A 27,496-nucleotide genomic window follows, 5' to 3' on the forward strand; every position below is an offset into this window, starting at 1 on the left:
CCTTTTTGCTTGTGGCACTAAAATATTCAGTATGGCTGATTTTCTGTCCTGGACCAGTGTCCGTGCCCCTGGAGTGAGGACATCACCTGGATATTGAGCCTTCTCCTTAGAAGTCTGGGTTTTCTGGGGAGATACTCTCTGTCCCCATTGTCCTAAAAAGTTATGGGTGATGGTTGTATTTTCATCAGAATACTCTTTTGTTGGGCTAGCAATCAATATATCACCCACATATTGAAATAAAGTTCTATTAATCAGTTGTAAATCCCCCCATTCCCTTTTTAAAGCATTCCCAAACAAATGTGAGCTGTCTCTGAATCCCTGAGGCAGCCCTGTCCAGGTCAGCTGGGAGGTCTCACAAGTATCAGGGTCGGTCCATTCAAAAGCAAAAAGATATGGGGAGTTAGGGTGTTCTGGTATGCAGAAGAAAGCATCCTTTAAGTCTAATACCATCAGTTTGCATCTGGAGGAACTTGTGTCAGTATAGTGTAAGGGTTAGGGACTCTAGGATGAATAGGGATCGCTGCCTCATTAATTGCACTCAAATCCCGGATAAAGCAGCACTGCCCATTTGGCTTCTTAACTGGTAGAATGGGGACATTACAGGGTGACTGACAAAGGGTTAATAACCCATATTTCAAAAATTTCTTAATTAGAGGCCGAATACCTTTTTGGGTCTCTGGTCTTTTCCAAGAATATTCTACACGTGGTCTTAGGGAGATAACAATGGGTGAAATATTATTGGCTCTCCTGGGAACTTCTGTTTCCCATACATTGGGCATTATTCTGATTGTAATATGGGACAGTATACTGTCTGGCACATAAATGTTATTTCCCACTTGCATGTCTAGGCCCATTATCATTATAAACTTTGTTTTCTCTACATTTGGATCTGTCAGTCCTCTTTGGATGGTAGTTTGTGGCTTAGTAAGTAAGTTGCCCCCAGTAAGGGAGTAGGGCATTCAGGTATCAGGAGAAAGCTATGTGAAAGCAAGAGACAGCCAATGCCACAAGCTAGTGAACAAGTAAATTGTCTCACCTGTGGCCATCCATCTATTCCAGTAACTGTACAAGAGTGCTGGCAGAGAAGCACATTAGGCTGAGTCAGGACAGAGTAAGTGGCTCCTGTGTCCAATAAAAACTCAATATCCTTACTTGCCCCATCAGAGATCACCTGAGGTTCCTGGTATGTTATGTTGAGATGTCTGGGAGAAGCCATAGGGAGAGTTCGGGCCCCTTCAGTCCTCTGTAATTTTGGTCAGCAGAGGTTTTGGGTCTGGAACCACCTTCCTTCTGAGGTGGGGACAATCCTTTTTCCAGTGGCTGTCCCCATCTTACTGAAGGCACATTGATTGGGACCCAGCCTTTTGTGAGCCAGGGGCTCTATCTTGGCTTTGCCAGAGTCCGGCCTCATAGGTTTCCATATACGGGGATCCAGGAGTGGTGAGTTCCCCAAAGCTGTGGCCAAAAGTTGGGCATGGCATTTATTTTGGACAAACCTCTCCTCCTTCTCTGCCCTTCCTCTATTATTAAAAACAGCAAAAGCCATATCCAACAATTGGTTCATAGGAGTTTGGGGCCCACCAGTTGCCTTCTGTCATTTTCTCCTGATATCTGCTGCAGATTGCAGGATAAAATGCACAGCCAACAGTGACTGCCTTTCCGGAGAATTGGGGTCTGTATTGGTATACTTCTGGAAAGCCTCCACCAAAGAGCCTCCAAAGAGAGCTGGGTTTTCATCCTTTCCTTGAGTTTCTTCCCTTACTTTATCAAATTAACTGGCTTAACTGTGTGTGCATGGTCTCATTTCCTCCTCCACAGTGCAGCAATGAGACAATAAGATCTGTAGGTTTCCCCCAAGTCAGATCAAACATCAAAATCAGTTCCAGGATGTCAGGTGCCTCCACTGATTTCGGAACTCAGGCCATGCAAACTACATTATCCTTTGGGGTCCTGATACAGGGCCATAAAGGGTAACACAGAAGGCACTTCATTCCATTTCCCTTCCGTCTTACAAAATAAATCAAGCTATAAAATGGTATTGTAATTCAAAGTCCCATTTGCAGGCCGGGTTTCTTGGTCCCCCAAGAAATATGATACTGGGGCCAAGCCTCATTATAATAGAATATTAGCTTCTTCTTTTTCAACTTCTCCAGCATGAATTGTGTCTGATTATGTAACAAACAAATGGGAATCCGTGGAAATGCTCACTCTTGCCCCCATTTAGGACCATAAGCAAGGAGTCAGATTGGGACAAAGGGAGGATAAGATTCTAGGATAATATTGTTCAGAATGCCAGAGATCTAAGGCAGAGGAGAGAGTCATTGGCCACAGTGGCCCCAGTCAGATGAATCAGATAGAAGTCATGGAGCTTCCTAGAAACCAAAAGGAAAGATAATCTCTTAAGGATAGGGAAGCCTGCTAATGCTGAATACGATGGTCAGACAATGTAATTCCTCAGTGATGGGCAAAAAAGGCGAATATTCAGAGGGGTAGAAATAGGTGTAGAGGAGTGATAGGGCCTGGCATACTGAGCAAAAGGGTGCAGAAGATTCCAGCTTGCCACATTTCTCCTCCCTCAGCCAACAAGATGATGTGTGTCTCATCCCTATAAGCCGAAAACCCAGTGCAAATGGGGGCACCAGGGCCACTCTTTATTCTAAGAGTTTTGGTTCTCAACAGGATTGGCCACCAATCCGCAGCATATTCCAATGTCCCAGAATTGCCATGAGGAGACATCCACTGGGCAATGGAAAGAGAGAGAGAAGTCCAGACTCTATTCTAGGGAAAGCATGTAGTGGATCGAATGTGCTACTTATGGGGAGAACTTCTCAGAGAATCACCAGCGGGCCTATCTCCCCCACTTACCTGTCTCAGTTTCTCCCAGTGGCAGTCTAACACCACCATGGGGGCTCAAAGCACAGGATGATCAGTCCTTCTGCGTGCAACCCTGGGTGAGCCAAAAATTAATTACCATGGTTGGGGGGAAGTTTTTCTATGGGACCACACCTGTCTCAAACAATCTCTGATACTTCCCTTGGTCCTTAGTTGCCTAAGAACACCTTTCACTGGAAAAGAATAAGTGTCCCTTTTCTTCAGAGCTGAGTGACTCAGTCTGTCATGACAACTCACAGCCTTGAAGTTGTCTGGAAGCCAGAGTAAAAAAGAATTTCAGAGCAGAGAGCGAGTGGGGAGTAAGAAGAGCAGGTTCACAGACAAGTTTTCCCAGTTTCTCTCCCTCCCTGGAGAATGGAGGAAGAAAACAGAGAAGCACAGAGACAAAAATTACATTAGTATTCAACCAGCTCGATTTCCCAGAGGTGGAACTTACCAGTTCCCGAAAGCCAAGCTGTGCTTCACAGACTCAAGTTGGGATACCGATGTTCCTCTGTGGGTCCCTTTGTGGTCGCCAAGATGATGCGGGCAAGCTGGGTCTGAGGACCCAGAGGGAGTCCCACAGGACCAGCCAAGAGGGTCCTTGACTTCACACGGGATGGAAATCAAACTTGAGCCAGCAGGAGGCAAAAGCAGAGTTTATTGAAGGAGTAGAGAGTGAGCAGATCAGATGGAGTGTCTGGGAACCTCAGAAAGGAAACAAGAGAGCCTGTGCTTGGGGTCTGGGTTTTTATTGACATCATGGTCTGGTACACGTGTCTTCTCAGGCATCCAGGAACTGGTCAAAGCAAAGACAGGGTCCAGGTGTCCGTCACAGTCACTTATTCCCTAGAGCCAGAAGGTCTTAGTGTCATGGTGCTCAGTGACAGTGGTCTGGAGTATGCACATGATAGCCTCACCTGGGCATTCCTTAGATGGTATCTGTCATGCTGGAAGGCTCCAAAGAAATCATTAAATCTTCATCCCTTACGCGGAGGACATACATTAAGGCATGTGTAGGGCAGGGGTGCAGGTCCTAGCAAGAATAGAAGCTGGAAAAGAAGTAAAGGAAAAAAAACAAAACTTTTTTTCTCACGGGGTCCCTTCAGTTTCCTTGTCTCAAGATATCATCTACATATAAAGACAATTTGCTTTTTTTTTTTTTTCTGCCTTTTCAGATGGCTTTTCTTTCTTTTTCTTATCTGATTGCCCAGAGTGGTCTTTTAAAAACACCAATCAATTCATGCCGCTTGTGTGATTAAAACCAAAAAGACCAAAATCCCTCATGGGGCCTACACGACCCTCCATGCTTGGCCCCCTCCCCAGCCACGTTGCTTACCTCTGTCCTAACTCTCTGGTGCGGTGCGTTCCAAGCACTGATTATTTCACTCCTCGAGTTCCCTGTGTGCCTCTGTACCTCAGGGCCATCAGACCTGCAGTTCCTTTGATGTGAAAGACTGTGACCCTCTCCTCTTCCCTAAGTAAATTCCTATTTTTCCTCAGCTCTCAGCTAAAATATCTCTTCCTGATGTATACCTTCCCTGACCTACACCCTGCTTTCCTACACACACACACACACACACACACACACACAAGGTCATGGCCATCTGAAATGTGCTTTTAAAGTACTATGTAGTACTTGTCATACTTTTTATTTATAGCTCTCATCGTGGCTTATTTGATTGTTTCATGATTGTCTCTCCCATATAAATTCCGTAGTGTTTTGGTCCTCGTTGTTAATCCTAGTGCATCCCATGCTGTAGATAGTGAATGAAAATGCTTAACATCGTATGTTTTTTCATTGATGACGTTTGATTTTTTTTTTCTTTGTTGAGAAGGAAACAATCTGAAGGCTTAATTTTAGGAATTATTGGCTGTCACTGTACGGGGCTTGAGATTTCCTTAAGTCGGATTTCGGTCTAGATGTGATAGATCCTTTTTATGAACTCATTCCTGAGGGAAACAGATTAGTTAATGTTGCTCAATATTAAGGATATAAAACAAATGAAACCGGGGCGCCTGGGTGGCTCAGTCATTAAGCTTCTGCCTTCGGCTCAGGGCGTGATCCCGGAGTTCTGGGATCGAGCCCCACGTCAGGCTCTTCTGCTGGGAGCCTGCTTCTTCCTTTCCCACTCCCCCTGCTCGTGTTCCCTCTCTCGCTGGCTCTCTCTCTCTCTCTCTCTCAAATAAATAAATAAATAAATAAAATCTTTAAAAAAAAATAAAACAAATGAAACCAAACAAACTAAATATCTACTGCTTGGCAAAAATTTTAACTAACTTGTTAAATTGTTTTGGTCCTTCCTGTGCTAATTATTTCGATCCTGAACATGACACTGTCACAACACTATACATGAATATGTGTATATTATAATATCAACTAAAGATCAGTAGTGACATGATTTATAGCATGTTGATGCTCCTTCAGTGTGTGGGTAAAGTGTAAAGAGAAAGTGTAAAGTTGACAATTTCATCCCCTTTGGTGACTGGAGAGAAAAGGATTGTCAATTTCTAATTACAATTACAAAAGCTTTTTAGTGGTGGTAAAAGGGACTTGCCAGGTAACAAATCTGCCTCCTTCAGTGAACAGAATTAGTAAGGGTATCGTTTGAACTGAGAGTGGTAACAATTTCTTGAAATAAGTTCCAGAATTAACCCTTGAAGCTACAATGGCACCTGCTTATCCAGTTTTGCCTTCCCGGGTTTCAGTTGCCCACAGTCAGTGGTGGTCCAGAAGCAGACGATCCTCCTTCTGATGTATAGTCGGAAGGTCAAGAGTAGCCTAAGGCTACATCACATGCCTACATCATTCCCTGCACTTCATCTCATCACGTAGGCATTTCATTATCTCACATCCTCACGAAAAGAAGAAAGTTGAGTACAGTACGAGACATTTTGTGAGACACAGACTGTATCCACATAACTTCTATTACAGACTATTGTTATAATTGTTCTTCTTTATTATTAGTTATTGCTCTTAATCTCTTATTATGCCTAATTTATAAATTAAGCTGTATCATAGTTACGCATATGTAGGAAAAAGTATATATATAGGGTTCTGTACTACCTGTGGTTTCAGGCATCCACTGGGGATCTTGGAACATATTCCCTATGGCTAAGGGGGGGTATAGATACATATTCATTTTTGCCTCTCCCACATAAACTTGGAAAACTTATAAGTGACTAAGTCTGATAAACAGAATTATTTATGAACAATGGATGTATTCTTTGAGAAAAGCAGAGTAATCATCAGTAAATATTTATTGATATTTATTGATCTCTTTGTTATATGTAAATTATATTACCTTTGATGGGCTTATATTCTAGCTAAGGAGACAAAACAACATAAAAAATGTTTTGAAATTGTTTTAAGGTGTTTATGTAAAGCATTGGATATTAATTCATATGACAGACAGTAATACTGTAGGAGAGTGCTTTAACCTTTATTTTCCGTTCTTACCAATATTTCAGTCCCAGTTGGTTTTTTTTTTTTTACATAATTTTTTCAGTCATAGATCTCATGGCCTTTGCTACCTTTAACACTTCAGTAATAATACTAAATAAGCTTTAATGTGAATCTTTATTCCTATAAAATAAAGGATAATTATAATACATAAGCTTTGTCTTTGGGAATTATGCAGATAGCTATTAAGGAAACACTTTCCATGATCATATATTTTAATGATTTATTTTACAATTAGTCTGACTAAAGAAGAAAGAAGTTCATTTTATGTAGTAAAAATTAAAAATATATGTAATTGTATGTATTGAAAATAGTATTTATGGTCAGAAATTAAATTCTGATTTTTCTCTGGGAAAAAAAATTATTCACATATGTGCATGTATGTATGTGTGTGTGTGAGAGAGAAGACATAGTTTGTTTTATTTTGTTTTTTTTTTAATCGTTAGTTATAGGCTTTCCTTTGGCAGAACTGCCCAGCTACGCAACTGCTCTGTGAGGAAATTGTTGATGATAATGGAGTAAATTTAATGTTTCTGGCCATGCCCTGGGTCCTAAGCCATTTATTGAGTTTTGTGATTAGACTAGACTACAAAGTTAGATGCCATGTGACATTGCTGTGTCCCTAGATAGATAGATGAGAAAACCTCGAGTAATCCCTCTTTAAGGGAAATCTGGGCCTATGTTACAAGGATACACCAGGCACTACTCCCAAGTGATAGTTACCTAAATTTTATAGGCAACAGCACTGAATATTATACAAATAATGCTTTGAGTCAACTTTTTAGTATTCCAAACTTTAGTTAGTTTTTATTTTACATGAAATTCTTAAAAATACTTTGTGATGTTGAAAATTTTAAATTGTCAGTTTAAAAATGTGTTCAAACAGAAGATGCTCCTTATTCCACAGAAGTAAATTGGGTAACTCAATCATTTTGGGGTTCTAGTACATCATGACAACCTATAAAAGTCAGCTTGTGGTCCAAAGTGTATAAAATACTCATAAGGAAGAATTCCTATATAGTAAAGGGAAGACATGGGGATTTATTCATTCTGTTGTGTAACAGGTTTTCTATCCTATGCTTGGCTTATCTAGCATATACTTAGCAGTACTGACATATTAGAGTATTCCACACTTACAGACATTTTAATGCCATTAAATGGAGTTAAAGAAAGGCCGAGGGACAATCAAATATCATTTATTCATGTATCCATGTCATATTATATTGAGTATGTTCTGTTACAGGCACTGTGTTAGATGCCGCGTAATTTTATTAAGCTCACATTTTAGTGGAAAATGAGGGGAAAGGCAAATGCATAGTTAGAATCTGATAAATGCTCTGATATAAGTCTTTGTAATGTTCCATGCAAATACAGTTAAAGTAGACATAAATCTAGGAGTAATACAGTTTATGGTGACTTCAGAATAGAATTGTTACAAGAAATGTCTAGTTCTTAAAGGCAAGGAATTAGGAGGAGAATGGGGAAAACAAAAACGCGCATGAACCACATGCATACGGTGACTGGTGAGGAGAGATTAGCTTAGCGTGGCAGTGAACAGCTCCGATGTTGAGGCCAGCGTTAATGAGCACCGGACAGAAAGCGAGGTCTGGGGGAGTAGACAAGGGAGAACAAAGAAATGTCAGTACCATGATCTATCATTATAATCACTTCCTCTTGAATAGACGTTCAACTCCCTTGCCACTTCCTAGTAGTAATTACCTGACAAAACTTTAACACTGGTTAAATACAATTCTCTACCAATTCTGTGGCAGCAGGATGCTTTTGAATGTGACTGGAGAAAGACATGCAACCGTGATAACGAGCTGTGCTTTACATTCATGACCGCTAACCTCAAGAGAGTGTTAGTTCTGCCCAGAAATTCTACTTCATTTCCCGAGAGCAGTCATTCATTCCATTCTCCTTGATGACTTTGCACACCTCCTGTCTCTTCACACCTCCACCTCTTCTCTTTCAGATGATGGCTTTGAGTCCAGTTTCTGAAAAAAGTCAAAGCTCTGAGAAGAGAACCCCACATACTCCCACCACCTGCGTCTGTACCGTATACTCAGCTTTCCTTTCCTCTTATTATGGATAAGCTGCCCTTGCTTTGATCTATCATAAAACCAGTCTCTGCATTTGGACGCTAAAACTCGCGTCACTTTGGTACTCAGAAGCAGTGCAATTGTTAGTTTTTCTGTTGTCAATTTTCCCGTATCTATTGGATTGCTCCTCTCAGTATACAAATATGCTGTTATTCCCCTCATCCAAAAAACAAAGCAAAATAAAATGAAACAAAAATCTTTCTTTTTGTTTAAAGATTTATTCATTTATTTGAAAGAGAGAGAGCGCATGAGCTGGGGGAGGGACAGAGGGAGAGGAAGAAGCAGACTCCTGCCCAGCAAGGGAACCTGACACAGGGCTTGATCCCAGGACACTGAGATCATGACTTGAGCCCAACGAAGTCAGACGTTTAACTGACTGGGTCAGACTGAGCTACCCAGGGGCCCCGAAACATGAATCTTTCTTGATCCCTATTCCTTCCAGCTACAGCCCATTCCTCTGTTCCCTTATTCTGCAAAGCTTCTTTTTAAAAAATCAGTAGATATTGGGGCTCCTGGGTGGCTCGGTCAGTTACGAGTCTGCCTTTGGTTCAGGTCAGAAGCAAGGAGCCTGTGCTTGTGCTCTCTCTCTCAAACAAAGTCTTTAAAAAAATCCGTGGATATCGTTTTCAATTTCTCTTCTCCTATTCTCTCTTGAATCCTCCTTTATTACTTTTTTTGCCCAACTGTTCCACTAAAGTCACAAGCGACTTCATATTGCTGAATCCAAGTTAGTTCCCACTTCTCATCTTACTCATCTCATTTGGTTAATCATCCCCCGTCCTTGTCCTCTTCTCTTTCTTCTCTTAATCTTCTAGGATATTGTGGTTTTGGGTTTCCTTCTGTCTTACTAGCTGGCATCCTCATTCACCTTGGCTGGTTTCTCCTCCTCTCCCTGTCTTATCCTGGAGTACCCCAAGGATAAGTCCTCAGACCTTTCTTTCTGTCTTTGCCTTTGGTGATCCCATCTATTCTCACAGCTTTATATCAATATACTGACAGCTCCCCATTTACTGTACCTCTCCCTTAAACTCCAGGCTTACCTATGTGCTCCCAGGAGGTTTCTTCTGCCAAAAGCCTTATTACCCGAGGCTCATTTCCTGACCACTTTTAGGTCCTAACTGAAGTAGCACACTTCTCCCAATATAGACATGCGCGTGTGTGTGCATTATCCCTCATGTCTGCGTTATTGTTTTTCCATTGCATTCACCATGTGATATACAATGTATTTTGAACAGTGCCTGCCACACAGTATGTGTTCAATAAATACTTGTTGGAAGGAGGAAGGGAGGGAAAGCGGGGAGGAAGGAAGAGTAACTGTCAAAGGTAGATTTTGGTGACTGGCTAAATACGCAGGTTGAGAGAGATGGAAGAATCAAGAATGACTGGATTTTCAGGTTTTTGGTAATTATAAGCTTGGTGGTTCCAGGAATTCACATTAGTCATACAGAAAGAATGTATAGGTTGGAAGTCAGGGAGACGGGGAAGGGAAAGATTTTAAGTGTTTTTCTCTATAAGAATGTGGTAAGAAGATGAGAGCCCATGCCTAAGCAAGAAACTAGTCCAGAAAAAAAGACTTTGTTTTTTTATTTTTCTCCCAGTATTCTCCAATCCTTGCAAGTGAGATTGTCAGCACGTTTGTCATTTATTTATGCATTGCCTGTTAGGTTCCAGGATCTGCTCTAGATACTTTATGTATTTTATACCTAATTCTTACCTATAAGGTAGATTTATTCCCATTATACAGATGGAGAAGCAGAGGCTCAGAGCCCAAGGTCAGTACAGCTACCAGGACCCCAAGCTAGGGCTTCCCAATTTTGAAGTCCTTGTAAGCCACTTTGCTTACAATTTATGAAAATTTAAAGCAGGGAAGAGTGTTTTAAAGAATCATTTTTGAACATTTATCATTTGAAATTCTCCAAATTGGTTTGAATAAAAATGCAAGAGCTGCAAATGAAAAAAAATTGCGTAAGAGTTTTAAGTTAAAGTGATTTCCAATTGCTATCTGTTGTTTCTTATGTGCTTTTTACTACATAAATAACCTATTTCTTGGAAACACTCACCATAAATATGTTTTCAAGAGACTGAAGAAAACTATAGGCTCAAGTAAATCTTTTGTAGCTATATATGGACATTTTAGGTGTAATTCTACTGTCTAAGCCATAGTTGGGACTTACACATGCAGTTTCTTACAGCTCTCCTGAATAAAGTGAATCCGTATATATATGTATAACCATGTATAACCTTATCCTCATGAAGTTCAATTTTCACTTAATTAGTAGGTAATCAAAGTTAAGCTTTCTAGTTAATTTGCTAGTTAGTTTCTGGTTAATTGAAATTGTCATCTTTATATAATCACAAAATTTTATAGCAAATTTACAATTGAACTGTTACATCCTTACAGATACAAATTTGGAATCTCAGAAGCTAAAACAACCAGGTTAGAATGGAAGTTGGCAGATCTTTGCTCGTACGCTAGGGTGGCACATCAGAACATAATGTCTGCCGTACCACCTCTGGCATTATCACCTTACAGTCACCAGTATTCTCTCTAGAGTGGTCTCAGATATCTTGTCTTCTCGAGGGCAACAGAGACTCAAGGAGTAGATATTTAAGCACAGATCTCCTCCTAACATTAGTATGCTCCCACCAGCCTGCTAAGGGAGAGTTAATACAAACATTTCTTTAGAAATTGTTTTCTTTCCAGTCAATGCTGGAAAGATATTTGTAAGTATATTTTCCTTTTGCATTATTTTACTTTAATTATATTAATTTTTTATTGGTTGTATTAGTTTATTATTATATTAGCTACGTTACTTTATTAGTTATATTAATTGTATTAGTTTATTATTACTGCTATAACAAATTACCACAAATTTAGTGGCTTAAAGCAAGTATATTTTCTTACCGTTCTGAAGATCAGAGGTCTGAAAGGAGTTTTAGTGAGCTAAAATCAAGGTGTTGTCAGAGATGTGTTCCTTTTACAGGCTCTAAAGAAGAATATATTCCCTTGTTTTCTCCAGCTTTTAGAATATACCTGTATTCCTTGGCTCATGGTCTCTTTATCCATCTTCAAAGCTAGCAGATAGTATCTTCAAATTTCTCTGATTCTGACCCTGCTGTCTCTCTTTTATTCCTCGTGGTTATGTTGGACCTAACAAAATAATCTAAAATAATCCCTTTCTCGGACACCTGGGCGGCTCAGTCAGTTGAGCATCTGTCTCTTGATTACGGCTCAGGTCCTGATCTCAGAGTTGTGGGATCGAGCCCCACATTGGGCTCCACTCTCAGCACAGAGTCTGCTTGATATTCTCTCTCTTCCTCTCCCTCTGCCCCACTTGCACTCACTCTCTCTCTCACTCCCTCTCTCTCAAAAATAAATAGAAATAAATCTTAAAAAAAAAAAAAACAACTTAAGGGGTGCCTGGGTGGCTCAGTCAGTTAAGCATCTGCCTTTGGCTCAGGTTATGATCTTGGGGTCCTGGGATCAATCCCCGTGTTGGGCTCCCTGCTTAGCCAGGGGTCTGTTTCTTCCTTTCCCTCTACCCCTCACCCCTGCTCATGCTCTCCCTCCCTCTCTCTCTCTCTCTCTCTCAAATAACAAACAAAATATTTTTAAAAAACACTTAAAAAATAAGCAATAATAAATAATCCCTTCCTCTAAAGATCTTCAACTTAATCACATCTGCATAATTTCTATTCCCATGTAAGATAGCATGTCCACAAGTTCTGGGATTAAGATGTGGATGTCTCTGAGGGGGCATTATTTTATTTAACATGGTGGTACGGGAAGGTTTGGCAAGAGAAGAGATTAATATTATTTACTGATTTGATAAAATTTTATAGATTTAGAATTTTTTAGAACTTAATAATTTTACCAAAATATTGGCAAATATTCATCACAATTATAGGTCTAAAAATAAAAATTATATAATTATGATCATTTCACAATATATACAGATATTGAAGCATTATTACTGGATCATTATTATTACCTGAAACTAATATAATGTTACTATAAGTCAATTATATCTCAACAAAAAAAGATATGATTATGTCAATAGAAACCCAAAACATATTTGAAACTGTATTTAATAGCAATTTATAAAATTTTTGTAAAAAGCACAACATAAAATTTACTATCTTAACCATTTCTAACTGTACAGTTTAGTAGTGTTAAGTATATTTACACTGTTTTGCAACCTAACATCCTTCTTTTTTGCACTCTATGTAAAAGAATGGAAGTATTTTTTCATGACATACAAATAATATTTATGTGAAACCAACATTTGCCATCTTAACATAAATTAATGTTATTTAAGGTTGCAATGCTAGAGATATTCCCACTAAAGCAAAAAAAGAACATGAATCACTTTGGAATTTCTAGCCAATGAATAAAGATAAGAAAAATAACTTAGAGTTACAGATATCAGACAGAATATAAAATTATTATCAAGTATAGATACATAAAAATTCAAAGGAATTAATTGAAAGCTATTAGAGCTAGTAAAATAATTCCGTTAAATGTGTGTTTACCAAATGAAATATTGAAATTATTTACTCTTTTAAATATGAGAAGTAATCATTTAGAATATACAGTGGAAAAGAGAGAGTTGGATAACGTAAGCGACTGAGCTCACTCACACCATAAACATAAAGAAATGCTGGATAGAAGATAACAAAGAATGTGAATACATAACCAAACATTCGTCACAGTTTTCAATGCATGTATCCTTTGACTAGACAATTCTATTTCAATGTATTTGTCCTACAGAGATATTCATATATGTGTGAAAATGACACAGTAAAAAGCAGATTATTTTGGCATTGCCAGAAATAGCATAAAGTTGAAAATTGCTTAAATGTTCATTTATAGGGGACTAACCCATTAAATAAATTATGGTATATACTTACAATGAAATACACTGTAGCTCTTAAAATGAAGCAGCTCTATATGAAGCAGCAATATATTCACATGTACTGGTATGAAAGGATCTCTAAAATTCATTGTTAAGATAAAAGAAGTCAGATAGTGAACATTGTATATGGTATTCTACCTTTTGAGCTGAAATAGTTATTGTGAAGGTCCCCAATAACTAAGTTCAATGACCAATGGTCAGTCCTTCTCTTAATTGATCTCTCAACACCATTTGACCCAGTTGTGCCCTTTCTTCACTTGGCTTTTAAAATGCTACACTCTTTTTGGTTCTTCTCTTATTTTATTGGTCACCAGAGGCAAGTCTAGCATTTTAGGCACCTAAAGTTTATATAATTTGGGAAACCCTTTAAAGATAGAAAATATAATATTACAAATAAATCATAATTAGATAAGCACATGCATAATGGTTTAGAACAAGGGGGAAAATCATAACAAATTATTAGAACAGTAAGAGGTTCAGGTCCCTTTTTTCTGAGATCTTCTTAGGCAGTTTATTAGAAATGCATACATAGAAATGTTTTCTGATCACATCCTGACTTCCCCTCCTTTCTTAGAGCATACCACACCAGCAATTCCCAGCAGTCAAAGGGACCCATCCTAATGAGAGGTCCTAAAGACCCTTCATTAGCATCATGGGAAATTCACCTCTTTGGGTTACCCCTCAATCTCCAAGACTGGTTGCTTCCCTTCTTCCTCATATCTTAATGTTAAAGTGCCCCAGGTCTCAGTTCTTGATCTTTTCTCTAGTAATACCTACTCACTTGCTGATTTCACCATGCTCAACTATCTTGTGACTTTCATTATCATCTATATGTTGATAACTTCTAAATTTATATCTTCAGTCCAAACTTCTCTCCCATACTCCAGACTGGTATCTCCAATTGCCTATTCAATACCTCATTTAGGTATTTTGCAGGTATCTGAAATTTAGTACGTTGAAAACTGAAGCCCTGAAATCACTCCCCAAATTGTTAGACTCAACTTTCCCTATTTCAGTTAATGGTAACCCCGTCATTCCACTTACTCAAATCAAACATCCTTCCACTTGGCATTATCCTTGATTCCTATTTTTCTGACATTATATTTAGAATTTGACCATTTTTCCCCCTTCCACTAGCAGTGAACCCACTTGAGAAACATACTCAGTTTGAGATTAGCATGCCAAAGATTAACTAGGGAGTGCTCTTGCAATCAACCCCTGTAGAAAGGCAGTGAATGAAGCAGGATTGAGCAGAGGAAGAAGTCTAGCTGCAATACAGTATAAATGGAAGCCTCAGTTAAAGCTGCAGAGACTTCTAAAGATGGGGTAAACCCTCAGACCTGTCCTGAGATGGGAGCAGGAATTTCAGACCTTTTTGCCATGTATCAGTTGTCATTGGATGTGGGCCATTCCAGGAAAGGGGCATGATCCTTGAGCAAAATAGCTCTCTTCAGCAGAGGCATTCCCTGAAAGGAGCTGACTGCTGAGGGCAGCTGAGAATTGCCTGCTTTCAGCACTACTAGCAGCCAAGTCCTTTATTCCTAAAGAGAATCTGGGTGGCACGTCCCAGTGCACAGCACACACTGCTACCAGCTTGGTCCAAGCCATTACCAGTAGTTTCCTAAAGGGTCTCCATCCTTCTGCCCCCGTCCCATCCCCATGGCCAATTTCTTCACAGTGGCTAGAGTGATGATCCTTATAAAATATAGGTTAGATCATTACACTTCTCTGCTGAAAACCTTGCAGTGGCTCGCCATTTCACTTCCAGTGAAAGCCAGCATCCTGACAATGGCCTGCCATGCCTTGAATAATTCGGCCTCACTTTACCTTTCTCACATATCTCTTCCCACTCATCTGCTCCAGCCACAATTGTATTCATGCTGTTCCTCCAACATGTCAGGCATAGTCCTGCCTTAGCACCTTTTCGATTGTTGACTCTTCTGCCTGAAATGCTCTACCCCTGGATATCCATATGTTAACTTTCTCAAGTGGGTTCAAGTCTTTGATTAGATATTATCTATACACATCTAATGAATCATTGAACACTGCAACAAAAACTTATGATGTACTATATGTTGGCTAACTGAACATTAAAAAAAAAAAAAAAGATGTTCTCAATGATGCCTACCCTGAGCACTCTCTGTTTCTGGTTTTGGTTTTGGTTTTTTTGGTTTGTTTTTTTTTTTAAACCTTTAGACATTTTTTAATTTAAATTCAATTACTTAACTTATAATGTATTATTGGTTTCAGAGGTACAGGCCTGTGATTCATCAGTCTTATGTAATACCCAGTGCTCCTTACATCACATGCCCTCCTTAATGTCTGTCACCCAGTTACCCCATCGCTCCACTCCCCTCTCCTTTAGCAACCCTCAGTTTTTTTCCTGTGATTAAGAGTCTCTTATGGTTTGTCTCCCACTCTGCTTTTGTCTTGTTTTATTTTTTCCTCTCTTCCCCTATGATCCTCTGTTTTGTTTCTTAAATTCCACTTATCAGTGAGATCATATAATTGTCTTTCTCTGATTAACTTATTTCACTTAGCATAATACCCTCTAGTTCCATCCACGTCATTGCAGATGGTAAGATTTCATTTTTTGAAATGAATCATGGAACATTGCATCAAAAACTGGGGATGTACTGTATGGTGACTAACAAAATAAAAATTATTAAAAAAAAAAGATTTCATTTTTTGATGGCTGAGTAGTATTCCATCATATATATATAGCCAGTCATCTGTTGATGGACATCTGGGCTCTTTCCATAGTTTGGCTATTGTGGACATTGCTGCTATAAACATTGGGGTGCAGGTGCCCCTTTGGATCACTACATTTGTATCTTTGGGGTAAATATCCTGTAGTGCAATTGCTGGGTCATAGAGTAGTTCTATTTTCAACTTTTTGGGGAACCTCCATACTGTTTTCCAGAGTGGCTGCACCAGCTTGCATTCCCACCAACAGTGTAAGGGTTCTGAGCTCTCTCTTTTAAATGGCAACGATCCTTTCCCATTTCCCCGTTACTGTGTGTTTCCAAAGCACTTACAACCTAAAATACCGTATCATGGAATTATTTATAATGCTTGCTATTTATTACCCCCACCATAATTAAGCTCCACAGAGAGGTTTTTTGTTTATTTGTTTGTCTGTTCCTTTTGTTGTTTCCCAAACACCAAGCACCTAGAGGAGTGCCTGAAGCATAGTAGAAATAGAAGGAAAGAATTAGTGAACTGATTTAAAAAGATAACGTCTGTAGAAGTCATCCAGAATGGAGCACAGAATAAAAGTAATTAAGAAATATGGCAGGTCAAATAAGTGTAGGTCAGTCTTACATCTACAAAAGTCAAGTAGAAGTGAATAGAGAATGGGGTAAAAGCATCATTCAAAAAGATAATGGCTGAGAATTTTCCAGAAATGGGGATAAACAAAATTTAAATTTGAAGAGATATGATAGTCTTGAGGCCATATAAATAAAAAAAACCCTAAGTTAAATATGCTAGGGGGGGTGGGGGAATACAGAATATAGAATAAAATTAAAGTAATAGTAGTAGTAGTAGTAGTAATTGCAGCTAACATTTTAATAATATTCACCATGTGCTAGGCACTGTTCTACACACTTTTTTTAAAGATTTAATTATTTACTTTAGAGAGAGGGAGCACAAGCAGGAGGGGCAAAGAGAGGGAGAGAGACTCTCAAGCAGACTCCCCCGATGTGGGGCTCGATCTTATGAGATCACGACCTGAGGCAAAATCAAGAGTCGGATACTCAACTCACTGCACCACCCAGGCACCCCTACACACTTTATGTATATTAATCCCCACAATAGCCTTTGATGTAGATATTATTATGGTATGCATATTACATGTGAGGAAACTGAAACACCAAGAAGTCTAGTAACTTGCCCAACGTCACACAGCTAATAAGTGATGGAGCTAGAATTTGAACTCTAGCAGTGCCATTTCAAAATAAATTCCAGACAGGTTAATGATTTTATCACAAAATGAATTTATCAGAAATGCTAGACAAATAGCAAGATTTCCATTGTATTGTATACCACACCTTTATCCACTCACCTCTCTTATCATCTGCAGCAACATGAATGAAACTAGAGGGTATTATATTAAGTGAAATAAGTCAGACAGAGGAAGACAAATACCATATGATTTCACTTATATGTGAAATCTAAGAAAACAAAACGAATGAATAAAGAATAGAAACAGAGTTATAAATACAGAGAACAAATTGGTGGTTGCCAGATGGGAGAGAGGTGGGAGGATGGGCAAAATAGGTGAATAAGAGGCACAAACTTCCAGTTATAAAATAAATAAGTCATAGGAATGAAAAGTACAACATAAGGAATATAGTCAATAGTATTATAATAACTTTGTATGGTGATAGAAGGTAACTACACTTACCGAGGTGAGCACTGCATAATGTACAGAATTGTGAAATCACCGTGTTGTACACCTGAAACTAATATAACATTGTATGTCAACTATACTTCAACAAAAAAGAGAGAGAGAGAGACCTAGAGGAGAGAGAAGAGAAGAACATGTGAATTCAGAGGCAGAGACTTCAAGCCAAGGAACACCTAGAGACACCAGAAACTGAAAGGGAGAGGCAAGGGAGGATTTTCCCCCAGAAGCTTTGGTGGGAGTATGGCCCTGCCAATACCTTGATTTCAGACTTGCGGTCTCTAGGACTGTGAAAGAATAAATTGTTGTTGTTTTAAGCCACTAAAAAAAAGCTAGACAAAATTTCCTGTTTTAGTCAGGATACACTAGATTATGCTGCGATAGCATAGAAATCCAAAATCTCAGTGGCTTAAAACAACACAGGTTTATTTCTTGCTCATGGTCGTGTCCATCTCATAGGATGAGACCTAGCTCTGTGTCATCTTCACTCCAGAGCCTAGGCTGATGGAGTAACTGCTGCCTGGAGTACTGATAGTTGCTGTGAAGAGGGAAAGAGGGAACGTGGTTATTGCTTTGGTTCTTGAAACTTTCATTTAGAAATTTTCAAATGACACGTATCTGCTTCATTGACTAAAGAGCAAATCACACGACCACACCTAACCCCAAAGTGGCCAGAAAAGACAAGCTGACATATGTTCCCAAAGGGAAAGAACCAGAAATATTTGGTGAAAACACTAAAAACGTTCATAATCTAGGTGAATATATAGAGAATATCTTAAATGTGGGGAGGAACTTTCTAAGCGTGAAAGTAAGTGTTGGTAGATTTCAGCATATATAAATTAAGAACATCTCTGTGTCAAAAATAACAAATCATTTGAGAAAGACATTCGTAACATATTATTAGACCAAAGGTTAGAATTCTTCATATACAAAAAATTTAAACAAATAATTTTAAAAACATCAATTTTAAAATGGACTAAGATAATGAGCTGGAAAATAGCAAAAGAAATGCAAATGGAAAAGGGTTCAACTTTATTAGTAATTAAAGCAAAATGCTATATTTTACTTATAAGCTGCTGATAACCTGTTTTGGTGAGGATAATAGAAAAGGTGCACTATGTTATTGCTGTATTTATTAAAAACAAAACCAAAACAAACTATCTAGAGGACATTTTGCAATGTGTATCAAAAATTTCAGATTTAAAATGCCCATTGCTTTGAGCGGACAGCTAGTCCAGTTTTAGGAATTTAAATAAAGTCATACATAAATATTTAGCTATAGGGCGGTTTATTGCAGCATTGTTTGTAGCTGGGGGAAAGCGGAAATAATTAAATGTTCAACAAAAGACAGGTTAGATAAACTATTGTTTATCCATATAGTGGCACATTTTCTGCAACATTAAAAAATGTGGGCAGGGAATATTTATATTATTAAGACAAAAATAGATTATAGAACAGCATACATAATTTTGTTGTTTGAAAAATGTATGTACGTATAAGAGCAGTCTGAAAGGATATACATCAGAATGTTAACACAGATGGGCTTAGGAGCATTTTGTGACCTATTTTGGTGATCTGTACTTCTAATTTTTACCATAACCATGTATTGCTTGTATAGTCTTTCAAAATATAATAAAAAAAAATCAGTGGCAATGGTTGGTACACATTTCACCATCGGGTTTCACTGATGCTCAGTCTCCTTATCTATTCTTTTTCTAAAGCTGGGCCCCCTTCTTATGCCTTGGACCCACAGTTTCTCCGTTGGCTCCTGCTGCTAGTCCAACCCTGACCTCGTGCCCCTATTCTGTTAACTGGTCTTCTGCCTTTTCCTGTCGTTCCAATTCTTTCCTCAGTAACATCTTTTGAATCCTAGGTCTTCCGATACCAGGGCCCAGATTTCCTGTCACTGATCACCTTGGGATCGACCTCCTGCCTGCAGGTTCCAAGCTGGTGTCAGCAACCCAGTTCCTCCTAAGGACATCCTTGATTCTCACTTTCTGCCCTTCCTATTTTCATCTCCAGGTGGACGCCACACTCCACCTGCTGGGCAGGAAAACCAGCCCCGCTTGTTCTCCAGCTGCCTTCCCTTCTAGATGCCATAAGTGGCCTTTCCTCCCACCCTAACATGCCCACCTGCCTGCGGCTGCATTCCAGCAAAGACTCCAGGTCCAGTTTCCTGCACTTCCCAAGCTACTCTGTGCCCCTGTAGTTAACCAGGGTCCCCGCAATACGTTTGTCACTGGGTTAAATTTCTCCCAGCTGTTTCTCTTTTCCAGATACAAAACAATAAAAGAATCAACTGGTAGTTAGTAACTTACGTTATCTGCTGCTGTTCAACGTTTATGTGGCTAACAGAAATCTTCAGGTGAAAAATCCCACTTGGCGTCCACTGTAACACTTAGCTTCGATGTACCAATAGAGGGCACTCCTCCCATTTCCAGGCACCACACGGAATCAGAAAGATGTACCTCCATGCCTCCCCAGAGGGAAACAGCGATGAACTACCTGTTATAAAACAGTGCTTAATTGTTTGTTTCTTCCACTGTTGTACCCAGGTATTACTTTGTTTTTCCCGGGACACATCTGTGTTGGGTCATTTTGCGTACAACAGTGCTTCACCACCGAAATCATACATAAGAGGTAAAATTTTAGTTACATAAAGGGAGTATTCTTTAAGACTTACAAAATCATACCAAGACTGTTATATTTTACAGCATTTGTTGGTGTTGTTAAATTTTTTATTGTAAAGTACTTAATAAGATTTCTCTAGATTATCGTAACCATACTTTCTACTCCTACTGAAATCAGGGCCCGAGCAACTCATCACAATCACAGACCAGTGGTTCCCAGAAGCAGCACTTAGAGTTACCTCCTTTATCTCCTCCGTTGCCGTTTTTGTCATATCTGTTGACTTTTATTTTCCCTCCTAGTTATGAGTTTATCACACAGATTTGCTTGTTCTACTTCTTTTCTATTCCTTCAAAATGGTCTACCACACTTAAAATTTGATGTAATTTATATGCTGTTAGCTCTCTGATTTCTATTTTAGGGCTTTCTTCTCTTCTTTATCACTAGCTGCCTACAAGATATTGCTATTTCAATATCCTGCTATCACCTGACAACAGATCTAATTTCAGCTGAAAGCCTTTCCCAGTTTCTCCTTTTTATTAAGTGGTGAACACCCAGCACTGAAAGCTTATAACCCCATTGTGTATGATCGTCCTGCTGTTCCTGTAAAGAAAGAAACTGTCTCTCCTGTAGCTCCCAAGTCTTTCTGCCTGATTACTACAACCCCTGCCCTAGGACAGGCCTATGTTACCCGCTGTACATCTGACCAACAGGCTATAGATTGGGGGGTCCAGCAACCTGCTTTTTGGATTCAATTAATTTGCTAGAGCAGCTCACAGAACCCAGGGAAACATGTACCTTTGCCAGTTTGTTAAAGGACATGATAAAGGATACAGATGAACGGCCAGATGAAGACATACACAGGGTGAGATCTGGGAGAGTCCTGAGCATAGGAGCTTCTGCCCCCATGGAGTGGTGGGGTGTCATCCTCCCAGTGCTGATGTGTCTGCCTACCCGGAACCTCTCTGAACACCTTACTACTGGAATTTTATGGAGGCTTCCTCGAGTAGGCATGATCAGTTATTAACCTCATTTCCAGCACCTGTCCCCCTCTGTGGAAAATGGCAGATGGGGCTGAAAATTCCAAGGTTCTAATCATGACTTGGTCTTTCTGGTGACCAGTCCTCATCCACAAGTCCACCAGAGTCACACCAATAGAACAGATGCTCCCAGTCTCATCACTTAGAAATTTACAAGGGTCTTCACCTAGCCCCATATTTACTACCCAGCTGGTACTTGTACCATCCATATCTCTCTCCCTCTCTCTTTCTCTCACTTTTCATTATTCTATTCTTCCCTTACTCACAAGCTCAGTCCTTGTTATCTCCACCCTAACCTAAATTGCTCATGCTCCTTATTCTTTGTCTTCTCTCTGCCACCACTCTCAACAGAAACAACAAAAAAATTTCATTAAAAACTTACCTTAAAGCCAAGTGAAAGAATGCATGAGACTTTTCAATAGATTCAAAGTATTAGAAAAAAACTGTCAAGATAAAAGCAAGCCTAAGGTTATTCAGTGGAAGGCAGGAAAACACTCAGAACCTTAAGAGTTGAGGGAAAGCTATTTTTTAAAGCTACTTTAAACATTTGATTATGGTGAAATTACTTTAATTTTCTGAAACAATTCTGATTTCCAATATTTAGCCTCATTCTTGGACCACATGAATTGTTTTAGAATTCAGAAAAATATTACTACTATATGGTTTAAGACATTTAATTTTTAACTTCAGCACATTCCAGAGGAGTGTAAACTAATGAGGCATTGCAAAGCTTAGGACTTAATTTAATGAATAGATTAGAATTATTCATAGTTAACAAAACAAGTCTATGCTTCTAAAGAGATGCTTCTCTTCTTAAGTGCTTAAGGAAGTTGAAAGGGTTTGTTCTTTTAATTACTTTGTATCAGTTGCTCATACTTAAGTTTATATTACTGACTTTGAGGAAAGGATTTGCTAATATCAAAAGATTAGCTGGTAGATTTTCAAATTAATTCCATATCCTGAAATGAAGTCAAAAGAGATTGTACTATAGTAGTTTTTTAAATTCCATTATAAATACATCCACAAAATTAGTTAATTTTTATAGATTTATTTTAATTATACTGAAACCTTCTATGGTTTTTCTTACAGGAAAACTAGGATTAGAAGAATATGCAGTCTTTTATCCACCAAATGGTAAGAGTAATACTATTGCTTCCTCTAGTGGGAAATAGGAAAATTACAACTTTTATGACAAGTGTAACCTTGTCTGTGTTGAGATGGATAATAATTTATTATTATTATTATCTAAAGTAAACCTTCTATAGAATACCTATTTTAGTGAACTTTCCCGTGTTGGTGGTAGGTTTGTGCTAACCTATGCACACCCTCTCTGGCTTTCCTCGAAACCAGTAGTGGCGTCTATGAGAAAGCTGTGCGGACTTAGGTCTAGGGTGCTTCACTTCCCTCTGCAGGACACTGATTGGGTCTATCCAGGGCCTTCCTTTTTTTTTTTTTTTTTTTTTTTTAAGACTTTATTTATTTATTTGACAGAAGATAGAGCACGCAGGGGGTGGGGAGCAGGAGAGGAAGAAGCAGACTCCCTGCTGATCAGGGAACCCAATGTAGGGCTTGATCTCAGCGCTCCGGGATCATGACCTGAGCTGAAGACAGATGCTTAACCAACTGAGCCATCCTACTGCACCCCAGGAGAGCCAAGAACATGGGCTTTCTACTCCAGCAGACATGGGTTCAGATCCCAGTTCTGCCAGCTCACCCTCTGACCTTGGGTAGTCACATGACTTTGCTGAGCTCGGATGCATCATCTGTAGCACATGGATTAAATGAGACACAATCTATAAAAAGGGCACCGTGACTGATATGTAGCCAGTGCTCAAAAAATGCAGCTGCTCCTGGTGTTTTTCACTTTCTTTGTCAACTTCTCCATGTGAAAGTCATACTTGGCATTCACGGCACTGTTCTCTCCATGCACCTGTCAGTGTGACCTCTCAGGTTCTTCCACCGGCCACCCTCCTCTGCCCCTCTTGAAGTACTGGTGTTCTCCCACGGCCCACCCCATCCCCGTGCTGCTGCTCTTCTTTTTTTTTTTTTTGCAGTTCCACTTTTTATTTTAATAAAATCAGAATATGCACAGCGCATGCAGTGCTAGCATGTAAACTAATACGATAAGCAATAACTAACGCTACAGTAACTTGAAGTTCAGTCTTTACATTCAGCAAGTTTAAATCCATTCTTATGCGATTTTTGAAACCTTATTTATTAACTGAAAATATCGCTTGCTTATTGATAAAACTTAGACACTACCGCTGAATGTACAAGTCACTGAATATGCCAATACAACAAAGATAACCACTTTGAGGATTGCAATGTGCCAGACATTGAGGATTGCAATGTGCCAGACATTCACTGAAAAAAAAATACAACTAAACAAAACTCACGCAACAAACATCTGAGAGTCTGGACACTTCTTATCAGTGTTTTTGAAGTATGTCATTAATATCTTAAGACAAGTGTATCAAAACCTTGGCATGATTTAATTTCAAGTCGCCAATTTTGTTTTTACTAATATCAGAAATGTATGGCTACACTGCCAATGCCGGGTCTGCTTAATTTGACTTAAGAGCTTAATATGACTTAACATTAAAAGCTCACACTACCCCGAAAAACCCTCGGGCTTTTTTACCTGCGTTCTTGGTTCTATTTGTTCGTTACTCTAAAATTTATATCTTCTATTCTGACCTCTATAATAATGAACTCAGGCTTAACATATCTCAGTGTGAACCCATTCATTTATCTTCCTATACCTACTATTCGAAAACAAAAACAAGATGAAATTAAGAACAAAACAAAAACTGCGTTATTGTACTCTCATCAAACCAGTCATTCAAGGCCTAAAGCCCAGTAGTCATCCTTGACTACGCTCAGTCTAACATCCCCCTCGTCGAATAAGTCACCAGGACCATCCAGTTTTTTTTTTTTTAAGATTTTTTTTATGTATTTAGTTGACAGAGAGAGACAGCCAGCGAGAGAGGGAACACAAGCAGGGGGAGTGGGAGAGGAAGAAGCAGGCTCCCAGGAGAGGAGCCCGATGTGGGGCTCGATCCCGGGATTCCGGGATCACGCCCTGAGCCGAAGGCAGACGCCTAACGACTGCGCCACCCCGGCGCCCCAGGACCATCCAGTTTTATCTTTATCTTTAAACGGCGTCCGGCACCTCTCTTCCTCTCAACACCGTATCTGCTGCCTTGTCCTCAGCCAGCCTTTACCGTCTCTAGCTTATTAATTGTAAGAGACACCTGACTGGTCTCCCTTTTTCCAGCCTTTTCTAGCTTTGCTGTATTTTTCACAGTGCTATCTGAGTTTTACATCTAACAGGAAAATCTAAAAATTGCCATTTTTCTCCTTAAGGTTTTCTTAATGGCTTCCCATCTCTTCCCAAATAATATCCAAGCCTCTCGGCCTGGCGTTCAAGGACCTCTTTTGACTCAGGCCTCTACTCAGTCTGACTCCTGACTTTGTATCTCCCCTTTCCTCTCTCACTTTTCTTTTATCACAGCAATATCAAATGATGAGCTGCACACAAGCCCACGCACACAGACGCAGACGCACACGCACGCGCACCCCTCGTACTCGCTCAGAGCACTGTGCTGCTTCCTTCCTCGTTACCTCCCTGTTCTCCTGTGTAGAGAAGCCTTTCTTCACCTGCTCTAGGGCTCGCCTCAGGCAGGATCCTTTTCAGGAAGCTTTCCCCACATCCCCAGGTTAGGTTAAGGACCCTTTCTTTAGGCTCCCGTAATATCCAGTGTGAAAATCTTTATATCTCTTATTATATTGTCTTGACATTATTGTTTGTGCTTTATCTTCCTGTCTAGAATGCAAGCTCCCTGAGGTGTAAGGCCATATTCATTTTTGTCCCTCTAGCATCTAGCCGTCATAGCAGTTTAATGAGTATTTATTTGAACTAAATTAGAGGACTTTTAATTTTTATATTATACTTCTGCCTCCTCAGAAACCTAATTTTCAGATAACTTTTTATGTTTATCCAAGAATCAGGAAATCAAAGGGAAAATACCTCTGAAGAACCCAAAGAGGTGCCCATGGAGTCAAGTTCCTCTTCTCTCCATTCCTAGGAGAGCTTTTTCAACTTAGTTTAGAACATATTAGCATAGTCGGTTAAGTGTCCCAACTCTTGGTTTCAGCTCATGTCATGATCTCAGGGTTGTGAGATCAAGCCCTGCATCGGGCTCTGAGCTCAAGGACGAATCTGCTGGGGTTTGTCTCCCTCTCCCTCTTCCTCTGCCCCTCTCCTCACTCACTCACACTTGCATGCTCTCTCCCTCTCTTTCAAATAAATAAATCTTTAAAAAAAAAAAAGAAAAGAACATATTAGCTTTTACTTAACACACATGCCTAACAAGCTTGGTTTACCAGTGTTTATGGCCCCCTACAAAACTGGAAGCATGGAAAGGGGCCAATAGAAATAGGAAACATGACTAACAACAGTAGAAATGAAAATCAGAGGCTTCACAAAGGAAAATAGAAAAACTAGAAACCAGCACATAAGAGCACTCCAGAAAATCAGCCTGGGACCATTTTATGTAAAAGCTTTTTAAAAGGTCTCACTGGGTTGTAGCATACTATCATAATTTAAACTTTAATTAGGAACTCGGGGCACGAAGGAAAAATATTGCTGTAGTAATGTAACGGTAGCCACGGGGCAGCAACTAACGGTTTCCAAGCAGCACTGTGTACCAGGTGTTCATTCATTTAATCCGTACAAGGCAGCTACCTTCCGAGGCAGGTATTAGTATTATCCCTATTTATAGATAAGGAAGCTGAAGCACAGCGGGTCAGCTTGCCCAGCTGGTGAGTGTCAAGGCCAGGCTTTGAACCCAAAGCTCTTTGACTTCAGTATTCTCAATCACCGTGTCCTGTTGCCTTGGGAAATGTTACCGTGTACGCTAGAGTGTCTTTTAGAAGAAAAGGAAGGGGCTAATATATTGAAAAAGTAGATGTGTATAATAGGTTCTAGAAAGATTTTCATTCAGAATAAAAATAGTTTATTACTGAATGGGGTAACCCTACAGCTGTTCATAAACGTAATTCTTCAGAATAATTTCTTTTTTCGGGTTATTTTAGAACGTTACCAGAATCAGAGAGAACTCTCCTCTCTGCGCAATGAGTCTGAAGTTGCGGAATAGGAAGAGACAAAGATTAGTCAGTGTGCTGTCCCTTTTCTTTACTCAAGGCAATACAAAGCAACATTTTATATTACTCACTCACTTCTGCCAAAGAAAGGATGACTTCAAAATCTTAAGGACACCTCTAGGGCCCCTGGGTGTCTCAGCTGGTTAAGTGTCTGCCTTTGGCTCAGGTCTTGATCTCGGGGTCCTGGGAACGAGCCGCACATCGGGCTCCCTGCTCAGCACAGAGCCTGCTTCTCCCCCTCACTCTGCCTCTCCTCCCTACATGCTATCTCTCTCAAATAACAAATAAATAAAATCTAAAAAATAAAAAAATAAAATAAAATCTTAGGGACATCTCTACCACCACCGCCACCGGAACTGACTGGCTTTCTTGGTCTCAGGGACCCACACAGAGAAGCTGGCCTACAGCTCACTGACATACTCTCCATCCCTGACCAGGCAGGTGCTTGCACAGGGGCACCTCCCTCCCTGTATCACCTTTCCTAGGATTGACATGACAGGCCATTGTGGCATTGGACATTACCTTCTCACCTCATTTGAGGCCTTGTTAGTGGACAGGCTTTCTGTAGTAGATTCACTAAACAACAGGTAGGCAAAATTTCTGAGCTGAGGAGACTCTTCACAAGAATTATATAAGCTTTCCTTGTTTTTATTTTTCATTCACTTTATATCACTTGTCTTTATTTATTCATTTAATACATTAGTCCTGCTCTGGCTCCCTCTTCTATTCTAGGTGGGTGATCTGTGGTAATAACCCAAAGTACCTGCTGTCAAGGAGCTTTCTAGTGAGGGAGATAAACAATAAACAAGTAAATAAATAGCTCATAAAAATAATTTCAGAGAGTGAGGACATGAACAACGAAGGGGAACAGAAATTGATAGTTGGGGGGACATGGCTATTTT

At 39.6% G+C, this 27,496-nt stretch overlaps 1 protein-coding gene across 6 annotated transcripts in view; it reads left to right on the forward strand.

Annotated features, from left to right (window-relative positions):
- The window catches only part of TBC1D19 (TBC1 domain family member 19), a 150,389-nt gene that overhangs the window by 99,354 nt on the left and 23,539 nt on the right, over positions 1–27,496 (forward strand). For all 6 annotated transcript variants that reach the window (XM_026514551.4, XM_026514552.4, XM_048211892.2 and 3 more), the window contains 2 exons: positions 20,316–20,400; positions 22,518–22,562. In XM_026514551.4, the coding sequence (XP_026370336.1) occupies positions 20,316–20,400; positions 22,518–22,562 (130 nt within the window). The remainder of the gene's footprint in view (positions 1–20,315; positions 20,401–22,517; positions 22,563–27,496) is intronic.

This window comes from Ursus arctos, unplaced genomic scaffold, assembly GCF_023065955.2.
Source record: "Ursus arctos isolate Adak ecotype North America unplaced genomic scaffold, UrsArc2.0 scaffold_9, whole genome shotgun sequence".
In the NCBI taxonomy this organism is placed as follows: domain Eukaryota; kingdom Metazoa; phylum Chordata; class Mammalia; order Carnivora; family Ursidae; genus Ursus; species Ursus arctos.